Source organism: Bombina bombina, chromosome 1 (assembly GCF_027579735.1).
Source record: "Bombina bombina isolate aBomBom1 chromosome 1, aBomBom1.pri, whole genome shotgun sequence".
Lineage (NCBI taxonomy): Eukaryota > Metazoa > Chordata > Amphibia > Anura > Bombinatoridae > Bombina > Bombina bombina.
In genome coordinates this window covers 442,206,913-442,220,732 of record NC_069499.1, presented here as the reverse complement: position 1 = coordinate 442,220,732, position 13,820 = coordinate 442,206,913, and the positions used below count along the sequence as shown (strand labels likewise).

The 13,820-nt window shown below is 36.4% G+C and overlaps 1 protein-coding gene across 1 annotated transcript in view; it reads left to right on the top strand.

The window, feature by feature from the left end:
* LOC128638201 (bile salt export pump-like) overlaps positions 1-13,820 on the top strand; it is a 192,392-nt gene that overhangs the window by 156,645 nt on the left and 21,927 nt on the right. Inside the window, exons 22-24 of the mRNA XM_053690063.1 lie at positions 2,776-3,017; positions 6,250-6,406; positions 10,167-10,364. Of these exons, the coding sequence (XP_053546038.1) occupies positions 2,776-3,017; positions 6,250-6,406; positions 10,167-10,364 (597 nt within the window). The remainder of the gene's footprint in view (positions 1-2,775; positions 3,018-6,249; positions 6,407-10,166; positions 10,365-13,820) is intronic.

Below are 13,820 nucleotides of genomic sequence, written 5' to 3'. Positions count from 1 at the left end.
AGTTGTTCACTTAGAAGAACATTTTAATTATATATTTATATATATATATATATATATATATATATATATATATATATATATATACATACATACATATATATATGTATATATATATATATATATATGTAAAATATCTCTCATCTATCTATCTATATGTTATATTTTTTCTAAGTGAAGAACATAGATATTTATACCACTGCTATTTAAAAAACAAAAAAAAGATTCACGTTTTAAAGAGGGATATTTTATATATCAAGGTGTTGGACTGGGAAGGGCTCAAAGTGTATACTTATAATACCAGATTGAGCACTAATGCTAGAGTGGTCCAGTGATTTTTATAGTGCAGCCTCTGCTATCAGAAGGGCTCTACTTGCAATGTAGGCAATTGTGTATATAACTTTAACCCCTTAACGACCAAGGACGTACGCCACACGTCCTCAAAAAAAAGTCAGTTAATGACAGAGGACGTGTGGCGTACGTCCTTGGTCTGGAAAGCAGCTGGAAGCGATCCTGCTCGCTTCCAGCTGCTTTCCGGTTATTGCAGTGATGCCTCGATATGGAGGCATCCTGCAATAACCCCCCTTGGCCATCCGATGCAGAGAGAGCCACTCTGTGGCCCTCTCTGCACCGGACATCGATGGCCGGTATCGTTGGTGGGTGGGAGCTTACGTGGGAGGCGGGTGGCGGCCATCGGTGCGCTATGTGGAGTGGAGGGGGGCGGGATCGGGGGCGGGAGCTACGGGGGCGCGCACGGGAGCGCGCGCGTGCACGGGGGTGGTGGGCGGGCGCGTGCACGGGGCGGGAGCGGGTGGGAACCGCTACACTACAGAAAAAAAAAAGTTAAAAAGTTGAAAAAAAAAAACACTAAAATGCAATCTAAGGGTCCTGGAAGGGGTTGGGGGTTGGTCTCGGTGGGGGGGGGAAAGCTACACTACAGAAAAGGGAATTAAAAAAAAAAAAAAGGCACATTTTGTTACAAAACTGGGTACTGGCAGACAGCTGCCAGTACCCAAGATGGCGCCCATTATTGCAGAGGGGAAGGGTTAGAGAGCAGTTTGGTGGGGGATCAGTGAGGTTGGGGTCTAAGGGGGGATCCTACACATCAGCATATGTAAATATGCTTTTTTTTTTTAAAAAAAAGGGCCAAATACCTTTTATTTTAGTACTGGCAGAGTTTCTGCCAGTACTTAAGATGGCGGGGACAATTGTGGGGTGGGGGAGGGAAGAGAGCTGTTTGGGAGGGATCAGGGGGTCTGATGTTTCAGGTGGGAGGCTGAGCTCTACACTAAAGCTAAAATTAACCCTGCAAGCTCCCTACAAGCTACATAATTAACCCCTTCACTGCTAGCCATAATACACGTGTGATGCGCAGCGGCATTTAGAGGCCTTCTAATTACCAAAAAGCAATGCCAAAGCCATATATGTCTGCTATTTCTGAACAAAGGGGATCCCAGAGAAGCATTTACAACCATTTGTGCCATAATTGCAGAAGGTGTTTGTAAATAATTTCAGTGAGAAACCTAAAATTGAGAAAAAATTAACGTTTTTTTTAATTTGATCGCATTTAGCGGTGAAATGGTGGCATGAAATATACCAAAATTGGCCTAGATCAATACTTGGGGTTGTCTACTACACTACACTAAAGCTAAAACTACCCAAAAAGCTCCCTACATGCTCCCTAATTAACCCCTTCACTGCTGGGCATAATACACGTGTGGTGCGCAGTGGCATTTAGCGGCCTTCTAATTACCAAAAAGCAACACCAAAGTCATATATGTCTGCTATTTCTGAACAAAGGGGATCCCAGAGAAGAATTTACAGCCATTTGTGCCATAATTGCACAAGCTGTTTGTAAATAATTTAAGTTAGAAACCAAAAGTTTGTGAAAAAATTTGTGAAAAGTGAACGATTTTTTCTATTTGATTGCATTTGGCGGTGAAATGGTGGCATGAAATATACCAAAATGGGCCTAGATCAATACTTTGGGTTGTCTACTAAAAAAAATATATATACATGTCAAGGGATATTCAGGGATTCCTGAAAGATATCAGTGCTCTAATGTAACTATCGCTAATTTTGAAAAGAAATGGTTTGGAAATAGCAAAGTGCTACTTGTATTTATGGCCCTATAGTTTACAAAAAAAGCAAAGAACATGTAAACATTGGGTATTTCTAAACTCAGGACAACATTTAGAAACTATTTAGCACGGGTGTTTTTTGGTGGTTGTAGATATGTAACAGATTTTGGGGGTCAAAGTTAGAAAAAGTGTGTTTTTTTCCATTTTTTCCTCATATTTTATAATTTTTTTTATAGTAAATTATAAGATATGATGAAAATAATGGTATCTTTAGAAAGTCCATTTAATGGCGAGAAAAACGGTATATAATATGTGTGGGTACAGTAAATGAGTAAGAAGAAAATTACAGCTAAACACAAACACCGCAAAAATGTAAAAATAGCCTTGGTCCCAAACGGACAGAAAATGGAAAAGTGATGTGGTCATTAAGGGGTTAATTTGGTTGTTCTTTAGTATTTGGAGATCTAGCTCACAACTTTGAGAATATGATCCATAGAAAAACCTAAGGAAATGGAGCAAGATATGTGTACTTGAAGAATTGCTGGCATTTTAGTCACAACAGGATTGTGATGTATGCCTTGGTAAATATTGACTTATCAGAAAATCCCTATTAATGTAATTTTGAAGAGAAGACTTGCCTTCATGTATGGCTTTAGTTTGTTTGTTTTTTTAAGAATATGTTTACTTTCTTTCTTAGGTTTCAAGTGAAGCAATTGGTAATATACGTACTGTGGCTGGACTTGGGAAAGAAAAAATGTTTGTTGAACTCTATGAAAAACAGCTGGTGATGCCTTATAAAGCAGCAGTTAACAAATCCTATGTATATGGTGCATGCTTTGGGTTTGCACAGTGTGTCATTTTCATGGCCTATGCAGCATCATTCAGATTTGGAGGCTTTTTAGTCAATACTGATGGCATCCATTATACAGTGGTTTTCAGGTAATGAGCATCCATTAATGATTATTCGGCCTAATATAATAATAATTTATATCTATATTAGAATATTAGTAAAGCAATATTAAATGGGATAGTACATGTGTGCATTAAATAAATAGTACTATGTGGACAAGCGCTCACCAGGTACAACTGTCTTCAGGGAAACAGGACTACTTACTGCACCTTGTGCGGTCCACACTTTGTCCTGCATTTGTCCTTAGGTGTCTTCAGATGTAGCCACTTTGGTGTTCACACTCTGAGTGCGCTGTCACTTGTGTGGTCACATGATCAAACCTTTGCCATTCAGATAATTTTGCTCCCTGTGTACAATGTTAATGTCCAAGAAATAGCTAGATTTATACCTGAAAAAAAAACCAATATCTCATAGAAAGTTATTTTTCTATTTATTTTTTATACAAAAAATATGATATATGATATTTTCACTTTAATTTATGTGTATTTGTATTTCTAGAAATCATGATATGCTTATCTCATGTTTTTTTTTAATGATTATTAATGCTAGAATTTGTACATACTGTACATCTTTGCACATACTTGTATATACATGTGTGTGTTATGTCAGAAATCTTTTGCAAACATATTAACATGTCCCTAAATTCTTTTTTTTTTGTTCTAAACAATGTTGTCTTTGATATATATCTCTGTGTTCATTTATATCACTATATGTATATATTGTAAATGTATTATTATTCTGAGCAAGAATAATTTGCGAATATAACGTGGATAGTTTAAGAGCTAGGACAGTTTTCTTTCTGCACCTGTGTATCACTAATTTAAGTCTAGTTTTAAACACCACTCCTATACAGGTGTTAAAAAATGGGCTGGCATTTAAGATGACATTTCTTAATGAAAATAAAATTCAAGAGAAGGAAGAAAATAGGATGACAGTAAAGAGGTGATTTTAATGTCTGCTGTTTCTGATTCATAACAGTTTAATGTTAGGTAGACTATCCCTTTGAGCTATCATCTTAAGATTATAATAAATCAAACATCATTCGATTATTAAAATCATTGTAAAAAATATTACTCTGTGTGGCCTTATGTCATCATCAAGGTTTATCTTTAATACTAATTTCACATATACATTATTTCAAAGTATAATACACAATGTCACAAATGACACAAGTTTTGATGAGTTATCAATGGCACAAGTATAGAGCAATTTAATTAGTTAGTGATAGTAGAAAATGTATATTTAAATCAGATTGACTGATTTCATTAATCACATGATTATGCATTTCCCAATAAAAAGTTGTGGAAAATTTTACTAGTTTGTGGGTTGTTTAGGAGTTTGAGTATTGTGTCAAATATGGTGCAAGGTATTGCATTAAATTTGGTGCAAAGTGGAGAGTGGGACTTGTATTCCAATGCGTTAAACATGGTGCAAATAGTGGGACTTGTATTCCATGCGTTAAACATGATGCAAATAGATTTATCAAAAAAAGGAAGTTAGCTATATTATGTAATGTATTTATTTAATTTTTATCCCTATATCTACTAGTGCTGCTGCCAGTCAGGCATTTCCTGTCATTATTAATGCATTTGTTGACGCACATCTACTTGTGCAGCCTTATGCTGGATAAATTAATCTCCTCCTTCTGCGTCTGAAAGGTCAGGGACTGTGTTCCTTTCTTTCACTCTTGTATAAATAATTTGTCCCCTTGCTTTGTAATGAACTCTACGACTGAGAGATGAAACATAACCCATAAGTAGGGTAACATCTCCCTATTTGATTTTATTTAGTAATAAGGGCAGATCTTAAAATATTTTGTTATCACAAAAGGTTAAAGGGACATGAAACATTTTTATTATACTTCATGATTCAGATGGTTCATTAATATTTTCCTTCCACGTCATAAAAGTATCACAAATGTAAAAATATTCTGCATGTTCATTGTTACCTGTCTTCGATGACAAAAAGCATAGAAAATAACCTTTTCAGACTCCAATTGACTTCTATGGTGGCGGTTTGAAGGATAGCTGCGTTGGAATAGACGCAAGCATACCTGTTTAATGTTTGATAAATTTGTCAAATAGAGGGTCAAATAGAGTCGAATGTGAAGGTGGATCATCAGTAATACGCTTGAATATAGTCAAATGTGAAGGTGGATGATCTGTATTACGCTCGAATAACACAAGCAACGATTTGAATCGGATTGATCTCGCGGGAGCGTATATTATGTCAAACATTTCAACATTGACGTTGTGTTAACTAGAGCGGATCAACTTTGCGTCTATTTTGACGCAGACTTCCAGCGCATTCACAGTTGAAGCTTTGATAAATCGCCCCCCAAGTATCAATGTAAACATACATCAAATTATAGGATACATGTATCATTTAATCATGTACTAGATACAGACATATAACCAGTCTTACACAAATAAAAGTGACCATAGAAAATACATATGTTAAAATTATTGAGCATCAATAAATATTATCGAAATTTATTACAATAGATGTTATAACTGTGATGTAAATGGAATATGCACATCTCTAAAAAAAAATACTTATATCTCTCATTTGGCAAAACTGTAAGGGACAAAAAAAAAGCAAACTTTTCTTGGTTTTATGTTTAGATTTATGTGATTGGCTGTAGAGGACAATCCATTTGTTAAGTTGCTTAAAGGGACACTGAACCCAAACGTTTTCTTTCATGATTCAGATAGAACATGACATTTTAAGCAACTTTCTAATTTATTATGTATTACTTGAAAGTGGGTTTGTACAAAAGGCATAGGCCCCTATTTAAGAAAGGTCTTGCGGACCTGATCCGACAGTGCTGCTGGTGCATCGCCGCCCCCTGCAGACTCACAGCCAATCGGCCGCCAGCAGGGGGGTGTCAATCAACCCGATTGTACTCGATCGGGTTGATTTTTGGCGATTCCTGTCCGCCTGCTCAGAGCAGGCGGACAGGGTTATGGAGCAGCGGTCTTTGTGACCGCTGCTTCATAACTGCTGTTTCTGGCGAGTCTGAAGACTCGCCAGAAACACAGGCTGTCAAGCTCCTTTCGGAGCTTGATAGATAGGCCCCATAGGCTTGTAGAGATGTCTTCTATTATTTTGGAACAGATTGAATCCACTGTTACCACTACTGCTTTCCACTGCCCATCAGATACATGCAGCAATTAATTACTGCCATACTGGCTCTTAAGATTCATCTGATAATTAACATCTTTTTTAATATATAAAATCTAAAAAATCTTTTTTTTTCAGAGTCATTTCTGCTATAGTAACAAGTGGCACAGCCCTGGGAAGGGCATCTTCGTTCACTCCTGACTATGCAAAAGCTAAAATTGCTGCCGCCCAGTTTTTTAGCTTATTAGATCGAGTACCGAAGACAAGTGTTTTTAGTACAGATGGGGACAAATGGGTGAGATCACTGTTTCTTTATTAATGTTTTTTTTCTCTTGTGACCTTCAATACAGTGCATATTTATATATATGGAATGTAAGAATTTGTACAGCATTGATACTGTATCCATAATGCAAGAGCTGCTTTCTTGGCGTATTTCCCAGGGACTTTAAAGACTTCAGGGTGGAATATCTTTAAGGAACTACCAGGGGTAACTAGTCCTCACTGGGCCCTGGGGCAAAGGCTGTGGTGGGCCCCCCATTTCAACAATGCCCTTTCTGCCTGATTGCAATCATCAGAAACTGAGCTGACAGCCACATAGGGTAAAGAGTAGCTGCTTCTCTGTGACTCTAATAAATCCTTCCCTTATGGCCTTATGGTTAGTCTGTGCCAGGGGATAGACAGTATACTTGCACAGTACAAATATAGTGGCAGTTTGTTTCTGTACAGCAACACTGTGACAGCTATCTTAGAAACCCTGCCAACATATTGTAGAGCTGCGGGCCTTGTCTCTATCACGATCTCTGAGACCCCTACAGTTGCACATCTGGGAGCTAATAACATTTGATTTAACATTTAATTAAAAATACACAAAGACTTAGCATACTGCAGTATTTCTCAACTGTAGTCCTAAAGCCACCCTAAAAGGCCAGATTTAATTATGTCTTTACTAGAGCATAAGTAAAATAATCAGCTGATGGGTGAGAGCAGGCTTGTAACCATGGTTACTGATCAGCTGATTATTTCACCAAGATATCATTAAAATCTAGCGAGTTGAGAAATGCTGTTCTACTGGGTTATAGCCATAGGTGCCCTAAGAAATCTTTCTGGGGGTGGGAAAGTAAAAAATGTATAGCAGGAGAGAAAAATGGTGGCTCATTGGCATCAGAAAAGTGAGGGTGCTTGTGCTTGGAAATCAGGAGCACAATTGCAGGTGGTGGGCTTTTGATACTCCCCCCCCCCGACACCCATGGTTACATTTGTGAAATGCTATGATTTGTCATAGCATATTGATGTGCATGGTATTTAAACCACATTTTGCTTATTATGCTTGAATGTTAAGTATTAAGAAAAGTCTTCTAACAAGAGAGTCAAATGAGGATCATTACTGTAAAGAAATAAGTTATTTTAAGGGCACTGCTTGGGGTTCAAAACATCTTTTAAAAATGTCATGTGTATGATGTTTTATTGTCATTGTGTATGTTTAAAAAAATAAGCCTGTTGTGTAGTTGAAAAGGGTAATGTATCTTTACTGATTAGTCATTGTTTAGTACTGTTCTAAAAAAATAAAAGTTTCATTGCATTTCAAAGCATTTCAAGCAGTTTTTTATAAGTACCAAATAATCATGTATTAAAGGGACATGAAACATTTGATTCCTCATAAAGGGCTAGATTACAAGTAGAGCACAAAATATTAGCTTCTATTTTGCATTTGCATTGCTTGAGTACAATCAATAGCACTTCTATTTTTGCACAAATATTACAAGTACAAAGATATTTTTTATCATTGAAGTGATAGTCTAGTGCGTGCTATGATCTGCATGTTAGAAGGCGTGGGCGCACTAAATCCCTCAAATATTAGACTTCTATGGGGTGTGCAGTAAATTTCATGTTGGATATTACTTGAGCTCTAAGCCAATGATGAGCAAAAGATCCACTCAAGTCCTGGAGTGCTTCCTGTAGTTTGGTGCTATGAAAATTAAGTATAAAACACTTTACTCATACATACATACTAAATAAATAAATATATATATATATATATATATATATATATATATATATATATATATATATATATATACATGTATACATACATACATACATATATATTCCCAGTCTTGCCCCTTTTATATACAATATCTCTTTAATTCTGCCACACACCTTATTTCATTATTAAACCATTGTTTTCCGAAATATTAACTCTTAATGTAACATAACAACTTTATTTCCATAGCAGATTTAAGTGTTTTAATATGCAAACTAATATGCAAACTAGGAAGCTATAATAGTTTATTTTAGGTCTCAAAAAGATCTGCATTTTACAGCGGTAATTTGAATTGCACTTCAGCGCAACATTTAACTCACCGCTTGTAACACAATGAGCTTGTTAATAGCACTTTCTGTGCTATCCATTAAAAGTATATTGCACATTAAGATGCTTTGGTTCAAATTGTTATCAATCCACTTGTAATGACAGGTTTTGCGTTATTCACAATGCAAGACCGAGTGATTATGCTTCACTTGTAATCTAGCCCTAAAAATGTAACAATGCATTGTAAAATACAGCTATACTATATTTTGGGCTAGATTACTATTGGAGCGCTAATTTAATATGTGCCCATAAACAGGCAACTTTGCACATTTACAGGCTCACGTTAAATAACCAGCCATTACAAGTGGCTGGTTAATGCTACTATGAGCTAGCGGTAGCACTTTGTGCTAGGGGACATTAGCTAGAAGTCAGATGTCTGCTTAATTAAAGGGACAGTAAACCTTAAAAATAATGTTATATAATTCTGCACATAGTGCAGAATTATATAACATTATATTAGCGCAAACATTATAAAACATAATTTCCCCTTTGAATTTTTTAAAACAACGGCTGTTTTAAAGACCCGCTCTCTGTGATCTTCTGAGCGGGTCTGTTTTTTTCAAACAGCGCATCGGGCCAGCTGTATAGTCACAGCCCGGCCCGACCGCGCCATAGCACTAAGTGCAGCTCGCTCCTGCTGTCTGACAGAGCAGGAGCGAGCTGCACTTAGTGCTATGGCCCGGTCGGGCCGGGCTGTGACTATACAGCTGGCCCAATGCGCTGTTTGAAAAAAACAGACCCGCTCAGAAGATCACAGAGAGCGGGTCTGTAAAACAGCAGTTTTTTTAAAAAAATTCAAAGGGGAAATTATGTTTTATAATGTTTGCGCTAATATAATGTTATATAATTCTGCACTATGTGCAGAATTATATAACATTATTTTTAAGGTTTACTGACACTTTCAAAAATGTCCCCCAATTGCCCCCAAAATAAAGTGTATTGTTCCTTTTAAAAATAAAAATATGAGCATCTTTACATTGCTTTTTCATTGTTAATATATATGTATATGCTTATATACATATATATTTATGTGTTAATAGGTGTATATACACATATAAAAACATACATATATGTATATATTCATATACATATATATTTAAACTTTGCTGCCCAATGCTGCACGACTTACCCTCTTCGCTGCCCTAGGTTTTGTGCCTTGTCTAACGGCATCAGAACGCGGCTCACATTGGAGCCTATGGAAGCACGTTCTCGTGAGTGCAAAGCTTCCATTGCGCTTTACTTCTAATACCAGCGCACATTTGCGTGCTCTGGTATAATGAGTTGAGTGCAATAATCATGTTCGCATTATTGTTTATTTTAGCAATTTCCCTCTGAAATCTTTTTCTTTTTTTTCCCACTGTCCCCAGATGGGCTATACTGCATATTGCAGACTCCAGAACAGTGACCCTAAAATATACTACACATTAATAGCTTTTATGAGCACATTTATATATGTACCTAACTGACAACAGCAAGGGAAATAAGATACACATGGTTAAGAGAGGTTTACAAAATTTTGCTAACAAAATGCTTTAAAAAAATTCACTGCTTAAGATATACAGTATGCGTATTTAAAACAGACTTCAATGTTTCTTTCTATTAAAATAACACGGCTTGTAAATGACTATTATTATGTGCTATTACTAATAACTATATTGATTTGAACAAACTTATGTTTACCATGCAGGATAACTTTAAAGGTGACGTTGAATTTGTAAACTGCAAATTCACGTATCCCAGCCGTCCAGTCACTATGGTTTTACGGGGTCTTTCTATCAGTGTGAAATCTGGGCAGACTTTGGCATTTGTAGGTAGCAGTGGCTGTGGAAAAAGTACAAGTGTTCAACTTCTTGAAAGATTTTATGACCCAGATGAAGGAAAAGTGGTAAGTAGAATACCTTCTATGACATTCATTCATGCACTAGCGCCAGCACCAGCATATTTACTGCAGCATATCTACTACAGAATTGTTATTGTTTAAAAAGATAGATAATCCCTTTATTACCCATTCCCCAGTTTTGCATACCCAACATGGTTATATTAAAGGGACAGTCTACACCAGAATTTTTATTGTTTTAAAAGATAGATAATCCCTTTATTACCCATTTCCCAGTTTTGCATAACTAACACAGTTATAATAATATACTTTTAACCTCTGTGATTATCTTGTATCTAAGCCTCTGCAAACTGCCCCTTTTTTCAGTTCTTTTGACAGACTTGCAGTCTAGCCAATCAGTGCCTTCTCCCAAATAACTTCTCGTGCACGAGCACAGTGTTATCTATATGAAATACGTGAACTAACACCCTCTAGTGGTGAAAAACTGTTAAAATGCAATCTGAAATTAGCATATGAACCTCCTAGGTTAAGCTTTCAACTAAGAATACCAAGAGAACAAAGCAAAATTGGTGATAAAAGTAAATTGGAATATTGTTTAAAATTACATGCTCTATCTGAATCATGAAAGTTTATTTTGGCCTAGACTGTCCCTTTAATAAACTTTTTACCTCTGTGATTGCCTTTTATCTAAGCCTCTGCTGACTGCCCCCTTATTTCAGTTCTTTTGACAGACTTTCATTTTAGCCAATAAGTCCTGCCTCATAAATACAATGTTATTTATGTGACACACATGAACTAGCGCAGTCTAGCTGTGAAAAACCATCAAAATACACTAAGATAAGAGGGGGTCTTCAAGGGCATAGAAATCAGTTTATGAGCCTAGCTTTAGCTTTCAACAAAGAATACCAAGAGAACAAATCAAATTTGATGGTAAAAGGAAATTGGAAAATTGTTTAAAATTGCATGTCCTATCTGAATCATGAAAGTTTAATTTTGATTAGACTGTCCCTCTAAAGATACTTAAAGTAAATGTACATTTTGATGCTAAAGTGCCCAGTTTTTAAAAATTGGATTAAAAACAGGGGCACTTTAATTCATCAAAATTTACATTTCACTCCTGTTGTGAAAAAAAAACCTTACCTTTTAATCTTGACAGCAGCTCCAGCTTCCTCCACCCGTGGCAAGGCCTCTTCCTGGGTCTAAAATGAGAAATCCGGCTTCCTCCAATCACTGCTTTGAATCAGACACTGAATCCCCTGGGTGGGATGCCGTGATTGGAGGATGACCTATCCATCATTTCTGACATCAGAAATGGCTTACGATGACCGGAGGAAGCTGAAGCTGCTGTCAAGTTTAAAAGATACTTTTTTTTCACAACAGGAGTGAAATGTAAATTTTTATGAATTAAAATGCCCCTGTTTTTAATCGAATGTTCCAATGTTCTAGAGTGTTTTATTATTGCACAATTGCTTAAACAGAACTGTCTATTTAACGCCCGCAAAGCACTGTGCTTGTAATCTCAGTTCCATTCAGCTTGGCTTTGTAGCCGGAAGCATGCTCCCATTACAGTCTATGAAATTGGTGAGTAGTGTCGAAGCACCCAAGAAAGTGTAGAAATAGAAGTTCAACATCAAATCACATTGTAGGAAGAGAACAGGGAGCAACATAATCCTGCAATTTTTTAAAAGCATTCCATTATCACTTTAATTGAAACAAAATACAAAAATAAATTTTGGGCTAGATTACAAGTGGAGCTGTAGTTTGTGCTCCCGTTCACATGATAACTCTGCTTGGCTTCTGCTTTTTGTGCGTGTTGGGTACCGCACGTATTGCAAGTTGAAAGTAAAACGTTTTTGCTTGTGCGCTAACCTGACGTGCGCAAAAAGCTAAAGATAGAATATCATGACCAGTTAACATATTCCCCATAGACTTCAATGGAGACCGAAAAGTGAAAAAACAAAAATATTGGTACAATATATAAATCTTTACACACACACACACATATATATATATATATATATATATATATATATATATATATATATATATATATATATATATATATATATATATACTATAATCGCATTTGTAACTCATCCGTCACCATCGTCAGTTGCATATGCATCCTCAAAGGATTCTTTCACAACCCTGCCATTTTCGGAATCCACAGAAATAGTAAAAAAACCTAACCGCCCGCACGAAGTATAACAAAAAAAAGAAACCTGTCCGCTCGAAGTATTAACAAACGCCTAAACCGCCAACCCCCACACCAAAAAATAATAAAGTAATTAACCCCTAATCAGCAAATTAAACAATGCAAATAACATAATTACAATATTAACCCCTAAACTGCCAACCCCCACACATCGCAATAAGCCTAATTAATCTATTAACCCCTAAACCACCAACCCTTCACATCGCAATAAACCTAATTAAACTATTAAGCCCTAAACCACCGACCCCACATTGCAATATACCTATTAACCTATTAACTCCTAAACCCCACTACGCAAATAACTAAATTACTAAGCCCCCTAACCTAACACCCCCTAAATTAACCCCAATTACACAAAATTAAAAAATACTAAGTTACAATTAAAATAAAAAATACTAACATTAATTTAAAAATAAAACCTAACATTAAATTACAAAAAAATAATCTAAAATTGCAAAACATAAGTGTAAATTACAGATAAAATAAACAAATTATAAAAAAAATAAACCTAATCCCTATGAAAATAAAAAGCCCCCCAAAATAAACACACCACCTAATCTAAACTAAACTACCAGAAGCCCTTAAAAGGGCCTTTTGTAGGGCATTGCCCTAAGTTAAACATCTATTTTACATGTACAAAATACTAAGTCTACCCTTACAGTAAAAAACAACCACCCACCAAACCCCAAAATAAAAAAACCTAACACTAAAAAAACCTAAACTACCCATTGCCCCAAAAAGGGGCATTTGTATGGGCATTGCCCTTACAAAGGCATTCAGCTCTTTTACTGCCCTTTAAAGGGCAATCAGCACTTCTACAGTCCAAAAACTAACCTAAAAAAAAGTCATCCCCCCAAAAAAAAAAAAAAAAGGCTAAGTCTAAGCCCCAAATAGGTACTCACCGTTTCTGAAGTCTGGCGGAGAATGTCTTCTTCCAGGCAGTTACATCATCTTCCATCTTCATCCGGAGCGAAGGTGACGTGGAGTGGAGGTGCGGAGCTGGTTTCCCAGATGCGCGGATCCTCAGCGGTGTGGAGGCTCCTCTTCATGCGATCGTCCACCACACACTGAAGATTGAATGCAAGGTACCCCATTTATATTGGGGTACCTTGCATTCCTATTGGCTGAATTTTTTAAATCAGCCAATAGGATGAGAGCTACTGAAATCTTATTCTCTGATTTGAACAGCCAATAGGATTTCAGTAGCTCTAATCCTATTGGCTGATTTCAAAATTTCAGCCAGTAGGAATGCAAGGTACCCCAATTTGAATGCGGTACCTTTCATTTAA